The sequence below is a fragment of the Nipponia nippon genome, unplaced genomic scaffold (genome assembly GCF_047370975.1).
Source record: "Nipponia nippon isolate SJK-2023a ecotype South Korea unplaced genomic scaffold, ASM4737097v1 scaffold_1, whole genome shotgun sequence".
Lineage (NCBI taxonomy): Eukaryota > Metazoa > Chordata > Aves > Pelecaniformes > Threskiornithidae > Nipponia > Nipponia nippon.
This window is the reverse complement of record NW_028262290.1, coordinates 111,888,880-111,907,403: the sequence shown is the minus strand read 5'-3', so window position 1 is coordinate 111,907,403 and position 18,524 is coordinate 111,888,880. Positions and strand designations below refer to the sequence as shown.

The 18,524-nt window shown below is 40.2% G+C and overlaps 1 protein-coding gene across 1 annotated transcript in view; it reads right to left on the bottom strand.

The window, feature by feature from the left end:
- Positions 1–18,524, bottom strand: part of VPS41 (VPS41 subunit of HOPS complex) — a 113,915-nt gene that overhangs the window by 13,832 nt on the left and 81,559 nt on the right. Inside the window, exons 17-25 of the mRNA XM_087767068.1 lie at positions 16,270–16,362; positions 15,639–15,766; positions 14,573–14,717; positions 10,064–10,105; positions 9,891–9,941; positions 8,486–8,623; positions 5,531–5,585; positions 4,300–4,440; positions 2,645–2,781 (exon numbers count right to left, since the gene is read on the bottom strand). Of these exons, the coding sequence (XP_087623194.1) occupies positions 2,645–2,781; positions 4,300–4,440; positions 5,531–5,585; positions 8,486–8,623; positions 9,891–9,941; positions 10,064–10,105; positions 14,573–14,717; positions 15,639–15,766; positions 16,270–16,362 (930 nt within the window). The remainder of the gene's footprint in view (positions 1–2,644; positions 2,782–4,299; positions 4,441–5,530; positions 5,586–8,485; positions 8,624–9,890; positions 9,942–10,063; positions 10,106–14,572; positions 14,718–15,638; positions 15,767–16,269; positions 16,363–18,524) is intronic.

Sequence of the window (18,524 nt, the reverse complement as noted above, 5' to 3'; positions counted from 1 at the left end):
CAAAGGCACTGTTTTTAGCTCATACCCATATTTCAAATCACATCTAATGTAAAGTTTACTGCTAAGGAAATTTAGGAGCATAATAGGAAATTTGCATCCGCTTACTTACATAAGCACAAAACAATCTTATCAGGGCTTGCAAAAGGAGGCCACAATTAAATAATATAACGGCACAGATGCAATACCTTTTGGGTAGCCAATGTTATGAAAAGATGAGCACAGTGTTTGGTTTAGGCAGTGACTTGCAAGCCAAGCAACAGGTTCTAACTTCACCTGCGCACCTCTCTTGTGGATCTTGGCACAAGATTTTCTTTTTTGCCTTTGAAAATGGGAACAATAAAACTTAAGTGCATACAAAGCTCAAGATCCGAAGAGATGAAATTACAGAAAGTCCTAGCCAATGAAATCTGGATTTCTGTATGAGTTCAAAATGTCTGGTATATTAAGTGATACAAATCAGGAAGTTTTTACCAAAATCCAAATAGTTGTGCCAGGCCACAATAGAGGACATGGACTTCTCACCATGAACCTACACAACATGATGTGAAGGTATAACCAGGCATCATACAAACACACCAAAGCTACCTTTAAAACAGCTAATGAGGCAGCAGTAATGATGAAGCTAGGGCAGAATTGCCGTCAGCAATGAGAGGCCGCTTAGACATTTACTTGAAGTCCCGGCCATGTCCTGAAGCACACACTGAATGCAGAAACAGTCCCACTATAAAAAATTGAGCTTGCCAATCTAAGGCTACTTAGGTGAGTGTGCAAGAGCTGCGATCACATCTCTAAATTTCAGTGTAGAAACACCATCTGTTCATAAGCAGTGCACTTTACATTGCCTGTAACACTTCAGGAACAGCCTTATTTTAAGCTATAGCTTACATTTCTCTAAAGAAAAACAGTCCCTTTTTTTTTTTTTTACTATATGGCTTTGCTATCATACAAGCAAACCAAGTGGAAATTACATTAAGCTTCCCTAATTTCTGTTATTCCTATGAGATCTAAATTTTAGCCCTAGAGCTATCCAAATCTACTTCAAAATGAATTAATTTGAAATCCATGAAGCATTTCAATGCTAACAGCAAATAATTTTAGATATCACTCTGAAGGTTAAATACATCCTCTTAATCCCGAAGTAATTTTGTTAAAAGGTATTTGAAGACAAAATGATTCTTCTGTCCCCAAAACATGACCAATGTCATCAACTTTGTCTGAAATCATGCAATGTACTTTGCATACGTGTAAAGCTGCAGCTATGCATACAGCACTTTCTCAGTCTATCTGCAGACACATCAAAAATTACATTTTGATTTCAACAGAATGCAGGAACAGGAGGATCAGCAGTGCAAGCAGCAGGGTACTGATAGCAGCAAGATTAACATGCAACTGTTTAAATGCAGCACACTATTTAGCTAGCATCATTTTGGAAGGATAGTAGTATCTTATGAAGTCAATTAAAAACTGGAAGTAATGTTACAACATGCATTGCATGCAAACATGTATCTGTTTATCTGGGGTAGCTCCTTGCACATAATGAGCATCAGGAATACTAGACACTGAAAATGCTTCTTTGAAATACTGAAAGTCATAATCTAAAGCCCATATGATAATAAAATAATGGAAGCGCCTTGGAAAGGCTTAAACCCTGCCTTTTTAAAAGGCCTTCTGACATGATTGAAGGCTCTAGCAAATACAGGCTTTATCTGGCCTGGTAAGAGACCAACCGTGACCTTACTGAAAACTGTCAAGCCCATCTATTTGCTAGAGATGCCTGAAGACTAATAGCAGATGGGAAACAAATGTTTATGAGGTTCAGAAAATTGGAGTTTCAGCCGCTTACTGGGCTATGTTTTCTTGGACTCCGCATGGTCACACTGGCGGCATTCAAACCGCTCTACGTCCTTACATCTCTCAGTAAAAAGGCGCAGAGCAGCATCACAGAGAACTCAAGTTTGGGCCTCCTTTGGTAGCAGGGAGATTTAAAGTATGCAATGCAACTCCCTCTGTTGTTACTTTCAGGAATATCGAAGGGTACGCTTCTTGTAAGTTCTTACAAACACGCATCAGAAACCAGTCGTGTAGGGAACTGCACATATCTGTATAATTATGCTGGGATAAGAATTCCCCTTTTTTTTTTTTTTAAGTGCATACACATCAACACATTCTGCACAACAGACACGAATTTGATTTTACATGTTCATCTTCCTTTAGTTAGTATGACACAACATACGGCTCTGACCTGGTGAATGTTTTAGTGAGTGCATGTTGTGTTCTGCCTCCTCATATATAAAACAGAATGAAAAGTACTTCTCATGAGACTTTCCAATATTGGACAGTCAGGCAGTATAAAATAATCTGAATCACCCAAGATCCTTCTAGTTCTACTTACCCACCAGGTTTATGACAGCATGGGGGATTGAGAAGTGCTAGAAGCCATCAGGAGAAGAGACTATTTGTCTTAACAAATTTCTACCCTTTTTTTAGTTTTGTACTGAACAGGGTACTAACCCACAGTGTCAATGACAGATTTCTGAACAAAATGAACAAGCCTTCATGATAGCCATTTCTCGTGCTGTTCAGTAGTGAAGCAGTTTTGCTGTCTCTCTGAAAATGAGTATCACAGGAAGAATGCAACATTTACCTGCAAGTTGTAGTCCTGAAGAATTTTCACTAGTGAGTCTCTCAAATTAGGAATCTCCATGCCTTCCTTAATGCGGTGGATCAAAAGAATGGGATCCACATGGGTTCCAATATTGTTCAACAAACCAGTAATAAAAGCTGTGAAAACCAAGAGGCAAAGAAATTAAGAAAAAAATCCAGCAAGATTCCCGATTAAAGGATGCTTTAGTGACAAGCTACAGCCTTTGGCTGATTCTATGACAGTTGTCTACTATGAGATAACACTAAGCCTCTTTTATATAGCCTTCATACGTTTCTTGCAGCTGTATTTACTCGAATACGGGCCTTTGGGTAAGGGAGGAAGATACAGTCTGGCAATTCACATAACTTCTAGGGTATGCAGGAAAGTGGTAACAGAGTATTCAGCACAAAGCCACAAGTAAATAACGCATTTCAATGCAATAAAAAGGGCACTCAAGGAAACAGAGCCAGAAAATTAACTACATTATGTGACTATTCCATTCCCAGTTCCAGGGTTTAAAAACAAATTTTCAAGCACTTAACCTAACTCGAACATGTTTCTAAACATGGGTGCGTGGCACAAAAGAAGTCTTTTGCTTTTTGAATTGCACCTGGCTAAATGAAATGTTAGAAGGGTGAACCTCAAGGCTGTGTTTGTTCTTCAACTCCCAAAATGGAGGAATATCACTGGATTTGCAACTGAGTGAATTCTATATGCTTTGAATCCCTTTTGCTCCAAAGGTGTCACTGATTTTAGCATCACTTTTAGTGATGAACTGCATTTAAGTACGGGTAACTTGAGAATGCCATTCTTCTAAAGGAGTAACAGATTTTGATTGCTTCTTCCTGCCAGGATTAGTGGCCCAGAGATGAAAAGATACATATTCTGACACTAATTCTACAAGACATTGAAAGCTTTGGAAAAGAGATCCCAAGAGAGACTTTAAAGCCCTGATTTAAAGTCCCAGAAGAGGTTGCAAAACTAATGGAGTAGATAGTTAAAATAATTCTCTATTTTCTCAGTCATATGAACTCCGCTGAATCTGCCTCCTGAACAAAACTGATGTTGCTTATGAGATTCTGACAGTTTCTGATTCCATCTGAACTTTAAACTTTATATAAACATTATATGAGTAGCTATTCATATAATGGATGAAAGGCAAAATGCACTCGTGATTACAGATCTTACCTTTGTGCCACAGAAACAAAACGAATTAGTTATTCTACTGAGGGGCAGAAAGGTGTAGGTTCTTCATTTTCAGAATTTCAAAGGGAAGCAGCGGCACTAAACACACTACTCAACACCCTCATCAAGCCTGCAGACTGTGTTTTGAGGCCGTCTAAAAATAAAGCCTCATTCTGGCAAATTAAAAGCACCATTCTCCCCTTAATTTGTCCTTAAGGACATAACTATGCAGAGCTTAGTCAAACGTTCAATCCCTAAGTACTCATTCTGTAGCATGCCCACATGCTCCCTTACTGGAAGTTTTTATGCGCAGTAGGACAGCTAATGCTGTGCTCCACAAACCCGAACACCTCCCTGGCCATCCATAAACACTTTCTCTAACATGCATGTGGATAATTCAATCCTTTAATTGCAATAGCATTCCACAAAAAAACACACATGCAAGCCTTCTGAGAAACTATCCTGCTTACGTGGTTTGTCGATAGAATATAAAATGAGGTCTTCCCAAAGTTCTCCATCATCTTGTTCCTTGGCAAAGTCAATAGCTTTATCTACATCTTGCAGTTCTTCCATTATCATCTTCAAGGCACTGCGGCTATTACCCATTCTGCCTAAAAGGATAAAATAAGTAAAGAGATTATAAATCCTAAATGCTTATCAATGCTCATGCTTTAAGAAGTTCTTTCAATATGAATTTTATAAGTGTGAAGTTGCCTCAGACTAATTCAACCGAGACCAAATCTAATCTAATCTAATCTGATGTAGGAATGCAAATCCCAGAGCAATCAGTATAACCGGAAAAAGTGCTTGGAGCACTTTGCTGGACTGAGACCTGGAGCCTTTCTTAAGGATGTGGTGGGTCATATTAGGGGTTCTGACCTGCAGCAACAAGGGGGAGTGTGTGTATGTGTATGCATGTAAACTATAACATGAAATACCCCCTTTAAGAACCCACATGGACGCTCTTAAATTGCAGTAAGTATAGCACAGTTTACATGGAAAATTAGAGGAAGAGAAAGAGGTAGTAGAAATACTGAACTATTCTTTAAGTAAATCTATGAGTAAATCCTACTCTGCTCTCAAATGGTCCACAAAACTTTTTTTTTTACTAAAACAAAGATCGATTAAAAAACACTTTCCATTTTGTTCACGACTAACACATAAACATACATAAAAATCTTAGTCTTACAATGCCTCCTGTTCAGACATAAATTCCTTGCCCTGCTGAGGGAGTTAATTTACAATTAATTTCATTAAAAAAAAAAAAAAAAAGAAAGAGGCAACGTAAGCAAATATTCCACCTCAGCAAAACATATATTAAGCTTCTGAGATGTATTCAGAATAAAACATTTGTTTTATTTCTCCCCTCTCTTCAAACTGACAGTATTACTCTTCTCTTGAAGATTGTCTCAAAAATACCCCCCCACTCCAGCCTGTTCCCCACAGCCCCCCCAACATCCCCAAAACACACCAAATCAGAAATGCAATAACTTAATACCTGGGAGTTAAGACATCATATGAATATTCCAGTGCTTTGTTTTATTTTCTAAATCATGTTATTCGGTCCTACTGACTGTATACCAACTTTGTCTCTGGGAAAGCATGTTAAACCATGCTAGACAATACATCATATGTTTTCGCAGCGTAAACTTTGACAAGATTAAAAACACATTGTAATTTATCACACTGAGTGTTACTTACTCAGAAGATAGACTGTCTCTTCTACAAAGTTCCTCTGTTGGCAGATCTCAAGAGCCTTGAATTTAAGGGAAGGGAGGAGGGAAAGAGAATACAGGGAACCATGTAACATGATATTTTATTGATCACAAATGCTGCAAAAGGCTTAAACATACTTTTCCATGAAGTTGCATTACTCATTTAGACAGGAGTACAACTCCCTTAATAGGCACTGTCAGGTCCTCTGGCATTAATTAAGAGAAGAAACTCCATGGCATTTTTTTTATTTTTCTACAAGATTAAATAAATCTGGGGACAGCACAGGTATTTCAGTCTGGATTATACCAATCTCTACCTTTAAATCTACTGACAACTTCTTTCTTCTGCTTCCAAAAGTTGGTTAAACCAAAAGTGTTAAGGTTATCTGCTGTCAAGACTTGCTTCCTGTGGGTGGACTTACGAAGTCTCTAGTGACGGAGGTCTACTTGACATTCATTCATAATACAAGCCTGTAGATCCCCTCAGGGTACCCAAAATGGTTTTGAGAGGTAGAGAGTGCCCTCCAAATTTTTCACCAGTGACCTCTAAGAAGACAATACAAAAATAATCTAGCCCCAGTATGAAAGAATAAGGAGGAAGCATTTCTTGTAAATTTGGTTTAAAGACCTGAGGGCTAAATACCATGAGCAGTTACTGAATCTGTGTGTAATTGACAAACACTGAGTACAATTACCAAAATTACCAAACTGAATTATCAACAAGTTTTTAATAACAGAAGACTGGCAGGGCTGGTATGCTGTAAACAATGCCATGTCTTGTTTCCAATCTGGAAGCAGAAAGCAAACTCAAGATTCATGGCATTCCTGTGAAGACAACTGCTCACCAATAAAAAGTTTCATACTTGGAAATCAAAACTATAAATGCATAAGATACAGCTACAGCTGTATTATTAACTTTTCCTTCCATTCTCAAATTATTTCAGATGGGTTACTATGAAGATTAGAGATATGGACAATGAATTTCAGGGTACAGGTAAGTGAATTACCAACTTCAGGGGAACGAAGGTATGAATAACACTAATAAGTTATAAACACAGCTGACAGCCTTTTTTCTCTCCACTTAGAAGTTAAACTACAAAGTACCAGGTATTCAGTATTTCTGGATGCTGCACGTTTATTGACTGTCATGCTCCCTCTAGAGGAAAACAGGGAACATTCATACTTCTCTTTCAGTTCATTTTATAAAACATTTGCTAAACTGCACTTGAATAAAAGTGGCTTACTTTTAAAGAACAAGAATTATTTCTTCCTGCTCGTTTTATAATATCTTTAAATCAATAATAAGTGTGAATTTGTTCAAGTATCATGTTTTTTTGCAATTTATACATGGCATTGGAATCTGCCTAAGAGGAACTGAAAATATTGGTAACTAGGAAATTCTTGGTCCTCTTTTTATTTCCTTAGAACAAAGATTTGTAGGTGACAAAAAGTGTTACTATATGATATGTGTGATAAGAAATATAATTACAAAATTAGCAGTGACAGTAAATTCAGCTAAGTTTTATACAGTGTTTGTATCTTTCCTCTCTGCCGTAGCTTTTTACTGAAACATAGTATCATTTTAACATAAGATTAGAATGACACTTTTTCTAACATTTTCTCTCACTTTGGTGATTATTGCACCACACCTTCCAAAGGTTCACAGGTCTCTGACATACTCTTGCTGGCAGCCCGTACTTCAGCACAGTGCCAGCAATGTGCTTGCACCATTTACACACAGCACTTTTCTGCACCACCCACAACTGAAGATAGGTGGCTATATCTGCAATAACTAAAACTAATTTGCACCAAAAGAAAAAACGAAGTGCAGGTAAGGTTTTATACACAAAACCATGATCACACAAATAATACGTAAGGCAAAAACTACGAGAGAATCAGAGTTAAAAACAAATAAGCCAAAATTGTAGACAAAAGTCTCTGGCTGGAAACCCCTCAGGCTCATTGCCCAAAAAGATCACTGAGACAACCTAGTTTTGTGCGACAGTTTCAACCAAGGCTGCAATCCTAACAAAGTATTTTCCAGTGTCTCCTGCTGTTGCACAGTAAAGTTAACAAAAGCATGCAAAACAAGAGAGGTGCCAGGAACAGTACTAGGTCTCTTTAGAACGTCAACCACGTAAAATGCAATATTCAATATTACATTTAAAACTACTCCACTGGTGTCATCGTTATAGCTGCGTACAGAGAGGCATCCTTTCACAAAGTCTGCTCTGCTCGGCCATTAACAGCAACAAATAGAAATAATAAAATACTGACCCACCTAAAGAGGAAAACTTAAGTTTCCATTTGATTCCCTTTTATTCAAGCAGGGGGGAAAAAACAAGACTGCCCTTATTTATTTATTTTTTTAATTTGACAAGAAAGAGCAAGGAAGGAAAATGTAAAAACGTTAAAGAAGGTAGAAACATGGTACTCTGTAAAACTGCAAGTCTAGTAGTAGAAGTACAAAGACAAAATACTTTTAGTTCTGCTAGTTCAGTGACTGTTATATTGTGTATATTATTTGAAAACAACTGGTCCTTAGAACACAAAGCTAGAAAACCTGCAGTTACAGGTACTCATTTTTCAAGATCTAACACTGACCGGTCCTAGATTTGGCAAAATGGTTGTCAATTTCTTGCAACCGCAAACTGCTGTCCCGTCAGGGCAGGCACTGATACATAGATATGCTGTAGGTACGCATCAAGTGTGAATTCAGAACTTCCACACTAAAAATCCCCATCGATTCCTGCCGTGTAAGCTGAGAGAGGACGGTCTCAGCTGTCAGCCAGCTCTGCAAACCAAACTTCTAAATGTGATGGTCACAAACTCGAAGGATCTCCTCCTTTTGGCAGTAGAGGGCAGTAACAGACAGTTAGAAATTCACTACAAGCTACAGACATAAAAATCAAGGACCCGTATTTAGATTTTGAGGGCTTACCTTCTCTAGTGGACAGTGCGTGCTGTCTCTGAGAAATGGTAGTAAATTTGGACGATCGTATTCAGCATAGAGGCTGATCTGTTTCTCATGATATCGCTGGCCTTTATGGTGGTCTCTCTTGAAAAGCTTGTGCAAATACTAGGAATCAAAAGAGAGAATGGGAACTCAAAACCACTTAGGCAATATTATTTGTTCTCTGCTAATAATAAACTCCTAATTTCCTCAGGAATGTGCTAACACATACTAGAAGGCACAGAGATTAAATCCTGATTCAAAAGACTAATTTTACATTTTTTCTGAAGTACACTCATCACAGCAATCTCCAAAACCAGCTCCATAAACCATGTTTTCAGCAACAGTTAGGAAACTGTCCTTTAACCTTCAATGAAACTACTGGATTTTGAATTTTTTTTTAAATAAAACTTTGGACAAATACGTCAATGTAGCATTTTGGTTATCTAAATATGCTTGACCATTACAGATAAGTATATATCAAATTTTTACCACAGGAAATGTGTTTTAACCAAAGTACCTCGAACTATCAATACTGGGGCAAAGCTCCTTTTCTCTAGATGAGCACAGAAAAGCCTTGAGAATCATCTGGAGAGTCGCTTTTACACAAAGGGAAGCCGGCTTCATTCACACTTTGAAACCGATGCATCCCTTCCATAAACTGACAGTCAGTCAGTTGTCTTTGTAAAGCTCTTGGGCTGCAGGCTGCACACTTCATAGAGCTGCTTTCTATAATCACATCACACATAAACTCGCTCTCCACCAGATCAATGCCCTGAGCCCCACCTGTACACAGCAGCAAGTTAAACTTCCCTCCCTAATACAGCCCAAACCCACAGTTTCACGTTACGTATTCCACTGACAGCATGTTCAAACCGAAGAGGTGCTTTTGGAATAGCAACGCGGAGCCACAGCCTTACACTGATGTTGTAATTCTGCACAAACAAGAACGATCCTGCAGTGTATGGAAGTTACAGCTCTAGAAAGACAAGCAGTTCACTGTCTCTGTGGATCAGCAAAACATGCTTCAGAGTCGCACCCAACATCCAATCCCATTTTTGTGCAGGGAAAGAGGAGGGATACAAGCAAGAAATAATTGACCAGAGAAGACAAGTGTCTGCAATACCATAAAGGAGTACCTCATGGTATATTAACAAGTAAGCAGTATGTTATCAAATTCTCACAGGTACACATTTTAGAACTATTTTACTATTGTAAAAATGCTATGGCCATGTTAAAAAATGATTAGCAAAAGTAGCCACTTTGGCTCTGATGACTTATAACATTCTAGTGTCACGTTCACTTTGACAGGATAACCACATCTGTAAAAGATGTGCCCAGCAAAGAGTTTATTCAGCTCAACTTGAAACCAATAGAATATAGAAATATTTACCACATGCTGTAGCTCAGGCCTGTTTTCTAATTCTTCAACGACTCTGTCAATCTGAAAGAAAACAAAACCCAACAGATTTGCAAACCTGTGATGCACATCACATTTACAGGACTGAAAGGATGGGTAATACAAGCAAGCATTAGACTGCCATGCCATGAACTTGTTATACTCACGGAAATTTTATCTTCGTTATCCAAAAGCATGTCTACTGCTTTCTAAGGTAAAGAAAGAGAACCCAGTTAAGAAACAGGTACACACATTTTCTCACACTCTATATAGTATTACGCTTGTTCACTGATGGTTATCAGATGGCTATTGCAGACCTATTCTTTTCAGCAGCAGTAATTCAGAAAGCAGTTTGCATAACATCAGCATTCCCCAACAGCACAGCATTACAGGAGAACACATCATGTATTCTTCCAGAATACTTCCCCTAAGTCTCCACACTAATAGCAATCAATACTGTGCACTTATATTGCAGGTGAAGTATGCCCATCGAATCATGGGTCACAGAAGGCCACTGTGAAATGATGTAGAAATACTATTTGTCCCACAGCAAAAGGGAACTGCAGGGTGATGGTTGTATAGGAAACACACGACTCAACTTGCCTCACAACTGGATTCCTCCAAACTCTCTACACACCAATACCATAACAAAAGCAGACAAGATCACATAAGCAGCGGCCACCGGGATTCTGGTTCTGCGTCCTCTTAGAAGAGCAAACTTTGCTTCACATTTAAAAAATACAAACCCACAGATTCCTGATATGATTTACTCTATTTAATAAAAAAAAAAATTATACTCTTTTTTCCCCCCATGTAGTTTAGAATGGGCATACCAAAGATTATCATCTTCGGTACAGATGGCTCTGTATTTTAGTTCCAGTGCTTACACAACCACTGCGCTGAAAGAGCAGATCTACTTGGTTTACCCCCAAGGATCATAACCAAAATTCATTTGCTGAGGTTTTATAGCCAGATGGGAAGAAAGAAGTTTGAATTCAGCACAAAACACATACTACTTATTTTTGGAATTTAGGTTAATAACCTTGCAAACTTTCAGAAGAAAAAAAAAAAATAAATTGTGAACACAGGTGATGTTTTCCTCAATCCTCCCAGTAATGGGGGAAGACTTTGGAAGAAACAGGAGAGCCCAGGATATCAATACCTGGCTCCAGGACTGGTGCCTCCACCAAAACTTTGGGTTTTCAAACCATTGAAGAGCCTTTGAGAGACAAGGTATGCTGGGGCCTGATGGGATCCACCTGTCCTGATGGGGAAAATGTGTCTTTGGGCTTAAGCTGGCAGAACTGAATGAGAGAGCTTTAAACTAGAATTGACAGGGGAAGGGGATACCAACAGGATTGCAGTAGGTAAGCCAAGGGTTGGCATGGCATCGCCTGAGGGTGGCAGTGCTAGTGAGAACATTTACACTGCTCCTGGGAACATGGAGGGTTCAGGAGCATATCTGAAATGCTTGTACACCAACGCGTGCAGTATGAGAAACAAATAGGATGAACTGGAAGTGTTGGTCAGCTCCCAGAGCTACGATATCATTGGTATTAGTGAGAGTTGGTAGAATGAGTCCCATGATTGGAGTGCTGGGATGAAGGGCTACAGGCTGTTCAGGAGGGCTAGGCAGGGCAGGCCAGGTGGAGGTATTGCACTGTCCGTAAGGGAGAGGTTTGATTGTACAGCCCTTACAGTTAGTGATGATGTGGTTGAGAGCCTCTGGGTGAGGATTAGGGGGATGGAAAACAAAGGAGATGTTGTAGTGGGTGTCTACTACCCATCACCCAACCAGGATGTAAGCACTGATGAGTTATTCGATAGGCAATTAGGAGAAATTTCTGGATCGGTAGCCCTTGTCCTTATGGGAGATTTCAACTTCCCAGACATCAACTAGGAATAGCATCCTGGTGTGACAAGCAGGTCTTGGAAATTCCTGAAGTTTGTTGAAGATAATTTCTTGTCACTCAGTGAGCCAACTAGGAAAGATGCCCTCCTAGACTTGCCATTTGTGAATAGAGAACGACTCATGGGGGATGTTATAGTAGGTGACGGTCTTAGCCACGGTGATCATGAAATGGTCGAGTTTAAAATTTTCAGTGTAATAAGAAAAAAGGTCAGCAGAGTTGCTACCCTGGACTTCAGGAGAGCAAACTTTAAGCTATTCATGGACCTATTTAGCAGAGTACCCTGGGAATCTGCTTTTGAGGACTCAGGGGTCCATGTGCGCTGGTCAGTCTTTAAGAACCACCTGCACAGGAGCAGGTGATTCTACTGTGTCCTAAGTCAAGCAAGTGGGGCAGAAGACCAGCTTGGCTGAGCAGGGAACTCCTCGTAGAGCTCAAGAGGAAAAAAAAATTGTATGATCTCTGGAAGCTAGGTCAGGCTTCTCAGGAAGAGTACAGAGCTGTGGTTCCTATACACAGGGAGAAGACATGAAAGACCAGCTCAATTAGAGTTGAAACTGGCCAGTGTTGTTTCAGATAACAAGAAGGGCTTTTTAAAATATGGTAATAGCAAGAGGAGGTCTAAAGAAAACATTGAACTGATACTTGTTGAAGATGGTCATCTGACTAATAGGGATGAAGAAAAAGCAGAGGCATTCAATGCATTTTTTGCCTCAGTGTTTAATAGTACTGATAGACCTTAGGCTGCCCAGTCCCCTGAGTTGGAGGACCACGAGTGTGGCAGCAGTGACTTTCCATTTGTGGACACTGAAATTGTAAGGGACCAGCTGTATCAGCTGAATGTTCACAAGTCCATGGGGCCTGATGGGATTCATCTCAGAGTACTGAAGGAGCTAGTGGATGTTATGACAGGACCCCTCTCAATCATCTACAAAAGGTGCTGGGAGTCTGGGGAGGTCCCTGCTGACTGGAAGCTAGCCAGCATTATTCCAATCTACAAAAAGGGAAGACCCAGGGAATAACAGACCTGTTAGTCTGACCTCAGTACCTGGAAAAATTATGGAGAAGATCATATTGGGTGCTAATAAAAGGCATTTAAAGGACAATGTAATCATCAGGAAAAGTCAACATGGGTTCACAAAGGGAAAGTCCTGATTAACTAATTTGATATCCTTCTACAATAACGTCACCCACCTAGTGGGTGAAGGGGAAGTGGTGGATGTAGTTTTTACGGAGTTTAGTAAAGCTTTTGATACTGTCCCTCACAACACCCTTCTGGACAAGCTGTCCAGCTGTGGGATGAGCGGGTTCACAGTGTGCTGGGTGAAGAACTGGCTGAAGGGCAGAGCTCAAAGAGTTGCAGTGAATGGAGCCTCATGTGCCTGGTGACCGGTCACCAGCAGTGTTCCTCAGGGCTCAATTCTAGAGCCAGTTCTGTTCAATATATTTATCAACGATCTGGATGCAGGAACTGAATGCACCATTAGCAAGTTTCCTGATGATACCAAACTGGGAGGTGCTGTTGACTCTCTCGAGGGACAAGAGTCCTTGCAGAGGGATCTGGATAGATTGGAGCATTGGGCAATCATCAATGGCACAACACTGAACAAGAACAAATGCAGGATTCTGCACCTAGGACAGTGTAATGCCGGGCACAAGTCTAAATGGCTGAGTGGAGAGTGGAGTGGCTAGAGAGAAGCCCTGCAGAAAGGGGTCTGGGGGTCCTGGATGACAGGAGGCTCAACAGGAGTCAGCAGTGTGCCCTGGCAGCCAAGAGGGCAAACCGCATCCTGGGGTGCATCAAACACAGCATAACCAGCCCGTCAGAAGGGGTGATTATCCCGCTGTATTTGGTGCTGGTGCAGCCTCACCTTGAGGATTGTGTGTGGTTCTGGGCCCCACCATTTAAAAAGGGTGTTCAGGTCCTTGAACGCATCCCGAGGAGGGCACCAAAGCTGGTGAAGGGGCTGGAAGGCATGTCCTCTGAGGAGCGGCTGAGGACACGAGGTTTGTCTAGTTTGGAGAGAAGGAGGCTGAGGGGCGACCTCATGGCTCTCTGCAGCTTCCCGAGGAGGGGACGTGGAGAGGGAGGTGCTGAGCTCTTCTCCTGGTACCCAGTGCCAGGGTGCATGGGATTGGTTCAAAGCTACATCAGGGGAGGTTTAGACTGGATATTAGGAAGTATTTCTTTACAGAGAGAGGCTGGTCAAACCCTGGAACAGACTTCCTGGAGAGGAGGTTGATGCCCCATGCCTGTCAGTGTTTAAGAGGCCTTTGGACAATGCCCTTAACATGCTTTAACCTGGTCAGCCCTGAATTGGTCAGGCAGTTGGACTAGATGATCATTTTAGGGCCCTTCCAACTGAAATAGTCTATTCTATTCTATTAATTCACTGCAGTGAAAGAAAAGTATCCCTCATAATAAATTCACTGCCTCCTTTCTTTGGCTTATTAAATAGCATTATTTGATTAGAAACGCAGAAAGAATATCATGGGGAAAGTCTGCTTGAGAATCACAACAATGATCTCGGATCTGGCACTCTTCTCACTGTGAATGATACTCAAATGGAAATACAAAGGAAAAAAAAAAATCATTCTTGGGTCAATTATTTTGCAGTCTAGGCAAATGCCTTCTTCCTTACTTCTGAATGTATCCAGACATAACAAACACACTCTCTGCCTCAACACTATGTTTAGCTCATATATTTTTAATCTGGTAAAACATCTCTAGCCGAAATTGAGTATAAATCATTAAGATCACCATACCTCTGAATCAAAATCCATGAGCAGAACAATTTTGTCTCTGATAGAACTGAAAAGATTGTGCTTGTGGATCAACTGGAAGACATCCTTATGCCTCAGAGTTAGGTAAATTTCTAGGGCTCTGCCATAGCGCTGATCATAAGTATACCTAATAAAAAACAATGTTATAATACACATGATCTTACATATCTAAGTGTAAGAAAATTACTTATGAGAGAAAATATAAATATACTCTAGGATGTAAAGCTTGTTAGGATGCTACTTGATTTGATGAATATCTAAATAGTTGCTGTGATTCACTTTTGTTAAAAGGAAGTAAAACACTGGGCAACATTAATTTCAACTTTGTTTATATCAGCCACCGCATTTGTGTTCTGACCTGTGGTTCTCTGCATTTTCGTTTTCCCATTTTCAAACCACAGGGGAAGCTACACAAAACACTAGCTTTTCTATTTTTGGAAACTAATTGGAACTCTCTTCAGAGGTAAAAAACATTGTTCTCTTAAAACTTTGGGACCGACTGGAACATAGCAATAGACAGTAGCTCTGCTTTCTTCAAAGAAGCAGTATGAAAAGAACTTAACATATGAATCAGACTGAGAAAACCAAAGAGCTTTATCCCTGTAGGACACAGCCTAGAACCAGATAAGTTTTGGCACATTTTCTAGTCACATATTTCCAGCCATGCAGTAAACCTGAATATACTATTGTAGAAATAGTGGGGAAAAAACATCATTTTGTTTTCCTGTGGGTAGTTCTGAAATGTGCACTTCACAAAAGAGGCTTCCTCTGACAGCATAAAGAGGAATGCTAGCTATTTGCTTTGGAAAGAGGACTAGCAAATCCAATCTTACACTAAACTCTTTGCTTTTCATACTCAGCATACTCTTTCTAAGGAAGGAAAAAGACTTTGTAAGCTGTGCAATCAGCAGAGTGGAGAGTAGAGAAAGCTGATGCTCTGTAGGCTGCTGTAAAGCAGATATTTCTGTTAAGAGAGGCAAATATTTATAAACTATAGTATACTATTTCAAGCTTAATTTTTGTAACAGGAGTCTAAAATTGTACTCACAATTCTGCAAGTGTTTGTAGCAAAGTCCTGTTCTGTGGATCTTTCTTCAGGTGATCCACTACAGCTTGAACTATGATTGTGTTGTTGTAGAGATCTCCAGGCCACTCTTTTATCAGGGTTGCAAACCCCTAAAAGTATAAGAGATTGTAACAGAAATAGAAAGAACTGCCTAAGGAACATTTCAAACCATCAAAGCTTTGGCTAAGCCTCTGAGATGATACCTGCTGTGCTTCACCTCTAAGCCACTTTTATGTGCCCACAGATGTGCACAGTGCAGAACACAGATTTTCCTTCTTAGGGCAATGCTATTAAGATTCATAAAGCTGGATCTCTTTCAGGTGCTGTATGCTTTGTGCAGCACCTCGACCACTTGTGCTACATTAAACAAATTAAAAATAATAGTATTGATAATAAGGAACCAATCTCACAGTATCTGCGTGCTCTAAAGAACATTCTACCTATTCCTTGAAAATCTAAACCAAAATTCATCTTTTTAATCTTTTCATTATTGTTAAATTGTCCATTGAAAATCTGTTTGAATACAACAGAGCATTTGCTATCAGAATTCCACATTGCTGAGGGTGTTTTGCTGGCAATAGCTATTATATGTGGACATGTCAGGCTGCAGTACCTCATAGTCACTCTCCAAAAACTCATGCAGGACCATTTCATAGATCAGAGGTTTCAAAACTGGATCCCGTCTGGGCAAGTAACGACTAATCGCCTATATGAACAAAGAAAACAAACCGTCAGAAGGGGAATGACATGTAGTATCTTGGTACACTGATGACAGAAAAAAAGAATTGTTGTGAAACAAAAAACCCAAAGCTACGTGCAAAACAGGCCTCTTGGTAAACACTGGAAGCGCTGTATATTCGTATTTGTAAGCAGTATCCTAAAGTTATTTACTTTAGGATTGGACACATTGGAATTGTATTACTTATCTGAAAGAATTTTCATTGGAAAGATAGCAGTAAGATACTAGTTAGAATGAGAGTATCAGCCATTGCACTTGGAGAAGTCCAAATATTTACTGCTAGTCACTCAGAAAACAAAACCGATAAAAAGACCCCTCAGAAGAAGAAAGTTTTCAAGACCAGTCTTAGTCTTGTGTCTTGTAAAAAAGTATAAGCATTCATTAGCTGAAAAATGTGTACTTTTGATTTATGACTTACTGTGAGGTCACTACATTTTATGAAGAGTTCTGTTTTGCCAGCTATCTTTACATACCCAAATGAAAATTAATTTGAGAATACATCTCTCCATGGAAAGGGTGAAGGCGTGTGATCTGTTGCTCTATAGGAGGTGTTAAGGAACTGCATTCTGGCAGGCAGGAGATGAGAACCTGCCAGAATGAATCAGCTCATACCCTGGAATTTCAGCACAGCATCTTATTAGCACTACTATTCCATGCAACTAGAGGCCAAGGTTATTACCGACTGCCAAAATAAACCCTACTGCTGCCAGCTGTGTTGGGACTTCGGGGTTTGTAGCTGAAGGCCTAACACTGATGAAATTCCTCCAAACATGCAGAGATGTTGCCTGTTGCCCACTAAGGGCACATGGTGCAGTAGCATTTTGTTACTGAAGTTGCATGAACAAAGCAGGAGAAATAACATCTCACTACATAATTTTTTTATTTTTCAGTTTTACAGACAGCAATGACTATTCACAACAAATTCTCCCAGTATTTAAATGAAAACAATTGCCTAAGCTACATATTTCATTAAAGTCTTCCATCTGTACGTGAAAAAGGAGGTAAAAATAAAAGACCAATAAAAAAAGCATTGTTAATGACTGTGCAAAAATTAAAAGTTCATTGCTCACGGGAGATCTCTTCTCTCCCCATGCTGCTTGAGCTTGGCCAGTCTTTGAAACAGCACGCTGCCAACATCAGCTCCCACCGTCTGTCACAGAATTTAATAGCTAACTCAGGGTACGGTCTTACCAGCTGCCCTGAGAAATCATATTCCTGACCCCCTCACGAAAGCCTCTTCTGACCATGAAGAAAGCAAGCTGGACATCAGCTGGAGACTCAAAGGCAGAGGATGTTCTCCAACGGCTCTTTTCATACCCACGTTCTACCTTCCTGACACCTCGTAAATGAACAGCCATGCTTGACAGGCTTTGCTGCAACTCTTGGCTGCGGTTCGGCCTCACAATGAGCTGCAGAGCGATGCAGCTGCCTCGTTGCGTGAGGGCCAGGCTGCCTCAGGAAGGAAATCTCTCCTGCCCCAAGTCCCGCTGCTTTGAAGGAAAAGCGCAACCACCTCCTGCAGTTTGGCCCCCGTGCTCAGCAAAGACTGAGAAGCATCCAAGTTATTTTTAAGGCTAGGCACAAAGGTGAATTAAGACCTCTCCTGGAGGTTACAAACTCTTCCTGTTTTATTTTTAAGCAGTAGTTCAGGAGCGAGCTCAGACGCAAAGCTCCAGAATCAGGATGCTTTTGTATCAAATCCTGAACCATGTGGTGAAAGTGACTTTAAATAAAAAGAGGATACGAGCCACAAAAATATTTCCTTTGTTTCTTCCTAAGACTTGCTTTCAGACTTTTGATCAATAGGTATAAGGGCAGGGTATACACAAGAAAGTCCATACAAAAGCAGACAGGAGATGCCCTAAAACATCTCACCAATAAGCCCAAACCACAATTATTTATTCCTCGGAGGATGCCTACGAGATGAAAGAGGCTGTCTGGATAATGCTGCTCTATGCTATGCCCACCACAGTCAGATGAAGTTTTTCATGTGTCCTCTAGCCAATGTTTGGTCATTAAAGCATTGCTGGTGCTAGCTGATCATCCTGCACCCCTGCTGAAAGTCACTGCTGTCACAGCAGAGTCAACAGAATGGAGTATATTCCTCATGCTGCAACGGCCAGCACTCG